Source organism: Miscanthus floridulus, chromosome 11 (genome assembly GCF_019320115.1).
Source record: "Miscanthus floridulus cultivar M001 chromosome 11, ASM1932011v1, whole genome shotgun sequence".
Lineage (NCBI taxonomy): Eukaryota > Viridiplantae > Streptophyta > Magnoliopsida > Poales > Poaceae > Miscanthus > Miscanthus floridulus.
Genome location: NC_089590.1, coordinates 93,059,582 through 93,063,535, shown reverse-complemented (window position 1 = coordinate 93,063,535; position 3,954 = coordinate 93,059,582). Strand labels below are relative to the sequence as shown.

General features: G+C 45.5%; 1 protein-coding gene across 1 annotated transcript; it reads right to left on the bottom strand.

The window, feature by feature from the left end:
* Positions 1–1,160: 1,160 nt before the first annotated feature.
* On the bottom strand, positions 1,161–3,849 carry LOC136494856 (cold-responsive protein kinase 1-like). Its single transcript, XM_066491030.1, has 7 exons — positions 3,805–3,849; positions 2,885–3,053; positions 2,640–2,782; positions 2,317–2,530; positions 1,982–2,216; positions 1,741–1,891; positions 1,161–1,637 (listed from the first exon to the last, which is right to left on the bottom strand). The coding sequence occupies exons 2-7, from the start codon at positions 3,027–3,029 to the stop codon at positions 1,290–1,292; spliced, it is 1,236 nt and encodes a 411-aa protein (XP_066347127.1). The 5' UTR covers positions 3,030–3,053; positions 3,805–3,849; the 3' UTR covers positions 1,161–1,289.
* Positions 3,850–3,954: the final 105 nt, after the last annotated feature.

Sequence of the window (3,954 nt, the reverse complement as noted above, 5' to 3'; positions counted from 1 at the left end):
CGCCTTCGCAATAGAAAAATAAGATCAAGATAATTCTAAATAAAATGTCAATAGATATATATATTATTAGTAGAAAAATAGTACCAATTTAGTATATTTGTCATTAAGATAAATGAACTGTAACTTTTTAGAGAATAAACCATATCTTATTGTCGTTAGAAAATACATATAGAGGCAAAACCACCTTTGAAATAAGCTAGAGGGTCATATTTGTTCAGTTTTCATAGATGGGTAGTAAAAAATGTTTGTTTTTTAAGTTCAATGGCCAAAATCAATCTCTAACATTATTTCGTCGATAAGAAAAAAAAAATGACCTTTCCTATCCACCCCTCCCGAAAGCGTAAGCATGCAGGACAACGTTGATCTATAAACTTCATTACATTTATCAGTGGAAGGCGTGTCATTTTAGGCTCCGCCAATAAATGTTGAAAGTTATATTGGTGATTGTGTTTGTTTTGATATAAAAACATCATACATTTATACACGAATGGAATGTCATTTTAGAATACTTAATTTATTCCCTCTGCAAATAAAAAATGTTGCTTTCGTTTTTCTAGGTTCAGAAAAGTACATCTCCTTTATCGGTAGTTGTTTTAGAGAAATGAATATGCTATTGTGCAACGATGCGCTCCATACCAAACATTGTTTGGTATAAATACCAAGTCATGCTTTTGACAAATCCGGATTTATATTTGCGAACACAAAATTTGAAGGCGTTCATCAACTTATTTCAGAATTAATGCATAACTAGTTCAAAAATCATAACTGTCAACAGCTGTGTAGTTCAAAAGTGGCTCATATCTACAGGAAACACAAGAAAAAAACAGTACTAGTGAAATCGAATTATTACATGAAATCCCCACCAAACTTCGGATGCCTGTGGAAAACAAAAACACGCCACACACTTTAGTCTGATGATCTTGTGACAAGTGATCGATCCCCTGCATAATACAGCGGTGGATATTGTCACTGTAAATTCTCAGTCTCTAGTCATGAAGAGTGTCAACTAACGAAAACTGCAAATCTGTCGGCCCCATGCTGTTCCTGCTGCTACACAGCACTCATTATTCTTTTTACAATAGCGCTGCCCGAGTTTGTACCAAAAAAAGGTATCCTACAGTGCTGTGTCCGATTCACAGCATTTCATCTGTTGCTGAAACATGAGCTCCCAGAGCCCTGGGTCGCATGGAAACAGTTCTTACCGGGCATCACACACTACACTCACAACGCGACTTTGAATGCGCACAGCAGTGTCCTGCTCGCAGGGCATCCACGAGAACGAACGCCTGCTAGATGCCACAGCTCATGTCGTACGGCTTGTCCACCATGGGCGACGGCGTGTTCATCCAGTAGGACGCCGACCTCATCTCCATCGCTGTGTCCGACGTGACGTTCTTGTCATTGAGGCTCTTCCTGTCGAGGAACGCCGGCTTCATGGGCGCCGGGACGGACTGGTCGCCCTTCATCGTCAGCATCAGCACGACGTCCGACATGGCGGGCCGGAGGTTCGGGTACGGCTGCACGCACAGCAGCGCGATCTGGCACACCTGCTGGACCTCCTTCTCGTCGAGCCCGTCGGCCTGCACCTTCGGGTCCACGAGCTCCAGGATCTTGGACTGCTCGTAGAGCCGCCATGCCTGAAATGTGTTTCAGAGACCGACAATGGTTGGTTCATCGATCAGAATGCCAATCTCATACCAGCACTAGGCTAGAACTGGATTCAATCAGAGAGCAGCATACGTGTTCTGGGAGGTACTGCATCTCGTTTGGAAGAGACAGGTCCGTGTTCTTCCTGCTGCTGACGATCTCGAGCACGAGCACGCCGAAGCTGTAGGTGTCGGCTTTCACCGTGAGCTCCCCTCTGATGGCGTATTCAGGCGCAGTGTAACCCCTGAATGAAAGTAGATCATACATTACTGCACCGTTTACATTATTGTGAGATACAAAAAAAAAGTGAAATGGGTTCATTCAGATGACTTACAAAGTGCCGGCAAACGCAGTGCTGAGGTATGTCTGGTCCTCGGGGAAGAACCTGGCCAAGCCAAAGTCGCCGATCTTGGGCTGGAACTTGTCGTCCAGGAGGATGTTGCTGGCCTTGATGTCGCGGTGAACGATCCTCAGGTTTGACTCCTCGTGAAGGTACTGCAAGCCTCGTGCGATGCCGATGATGATCTGGTGCCTGGTTCTCCAGTTCAGAAACGGCGAGCCATCACCCCCTGCAAATTGTTGACAATTAGGAGTCCATGAGCAGCTAAGCCAAAGCACCAGTCTTTTCTCCCCCAATAGACGACGGACATCCAGGGACTTCAAGCTTACCAAACAATATCTTGTCCAAGCTTTTGTTCTTCATGAACTCGTACACCAGCAGCCGCTGGGACCCCTCGGAGCAGCACCCCACGAGGCGCACGAGGTTCTTGTGCTGGATGCTTGTGATCATGTTCACTTCGACGAAGAACTCTGACTCGCCCTGCCCAGACTTGCCGACGCTGAGCTGCTTCACTGCAACTTTCCTACCGTCGTCGAGTTTCCCCTGATGGACGGCAGCATAGCAAAAGGAATCATGTAGAATCACAAGTCGCCGAGCAATACAAAAATACAAATGCAGTATATTTTTTCACGTTTTCGCCATAGAAATTTACCAGATAAACAGGCCCAAAGCCTCCTCTGCCAAGTTGGTTTTTTTGGTCGAAGTCCCTGGTGGCCTTCTTCAGCGTAGCATAATCGAAGTAGGTGATCGTCCGGAGGTTTCCGCTCATGTTGCTGCTGAAGTACTCAGGAACATCTGGTGTACCAATCAGAATTGCCCGATTTGTATTGCTTAGCAAAGATGCTATGAATGAAAAATATGTGTTGTTCCAGAGTGGATGGTCATGATTTCGTTCACCTGAACCAGGGCTTCTTGGCCGCATCAGCTTCCTCATGATGTCTGGTTTGAGGAACTTCCAGCAGATACCAAGCAGGATTATAACGACAATGGCGAGAATGACGATGAAGACGAGGAAGACCGTCCGAGGATCTGGAGATGCCATTGCTGCTCCTTACTTCTGCCAAAGCTAAATTACATGCAAGAATCAACAATCTCAGAATTTCAGCAGTAAGATGTTAAAAAGTTCTCTCATTTTTTTTTGGCTAATCAACAAATGAACTCCAGCTATACCGAACTGAATGAAAGATTGAATGACAACTCCATGCAGTAATCAAAGCGGACGAGAGAAGTTTTGTTAATAGAAGGCACGATTCGTCGGAGCAGTAATTGTATGTGGAGAAGAATCAACTACTATCACCAACTGTTAACTACTATCACCAACTGATGAAAGGTCGAGCTCAACGAAGAGCTGGGTTAAGCATCATCGAAGGATACAAAAATCCTCCAAAGTTAACATAACGCGCTTGCCATCCTTCGAAAAAGAAAAAAACATAACGCGCTTGCCGGCACGACCTTGTCATGCATTGTAGCAACTTTTCGTCTAACAAAACTTAATTAATTAAATGATCACCCATTTCATTTCAGACTCAGTCAGCGATCTAATCAAATACTAACTAACACTTTGCACTATTTATGAACTACTTAATGAACGATTTACCCTACCACAAAGAAAATCCTCTCAACGGCACTGTAAATACAGAGAGTACATCGATACGGCAAAAAGAAAAAAGAAAAAAGAAACACATCACAGCGTTTTTCCCGGAAAGCACACGGCGAACCAAATCGAATCACCATGACGGAGCTTCCGTTGCTCCATGGCTAATGCCTACTCAAGTTTCACTACCGACGTGAACCAAACAAAAACTGTGTTCGCTTACATTGCAGTGGCCACCGGAAGGCCGACCTGGTCAGTCGCCGGTGACGGTCACCGGACTCGCGAGTCTTGCCCCTATCTCCCAGCTCCAGCCACTACCGCGCGCGCATCCCCCGGCCGGCGTGGCCCGGCCGCCAGGCGTGCGTCGATCGGC

Coding starts and splice junctions, on each gene's coding strand:
- LOC136494856 (XM_066491030.1), bottom strand. CDS start 3,029: ATGGCATCTCCAGATCCTCGGACGGTCTTCCTCGTCTTCATCGTCATT. Junction 2,217..2,316: donor CTTGGACAAGATATTGTTTG/GTAAGCTTGAAG, acceptor AACAATTTGCAG/GGGGTGATGGCTCGCCGTTT. Junction 1,892..1,981: donor ACTGCGTTTGCCGGCACTTT/GTAAGTCATCTG, acceptor ACTTTCATTCAG/GGGTTACACTGCGCCTGAAT.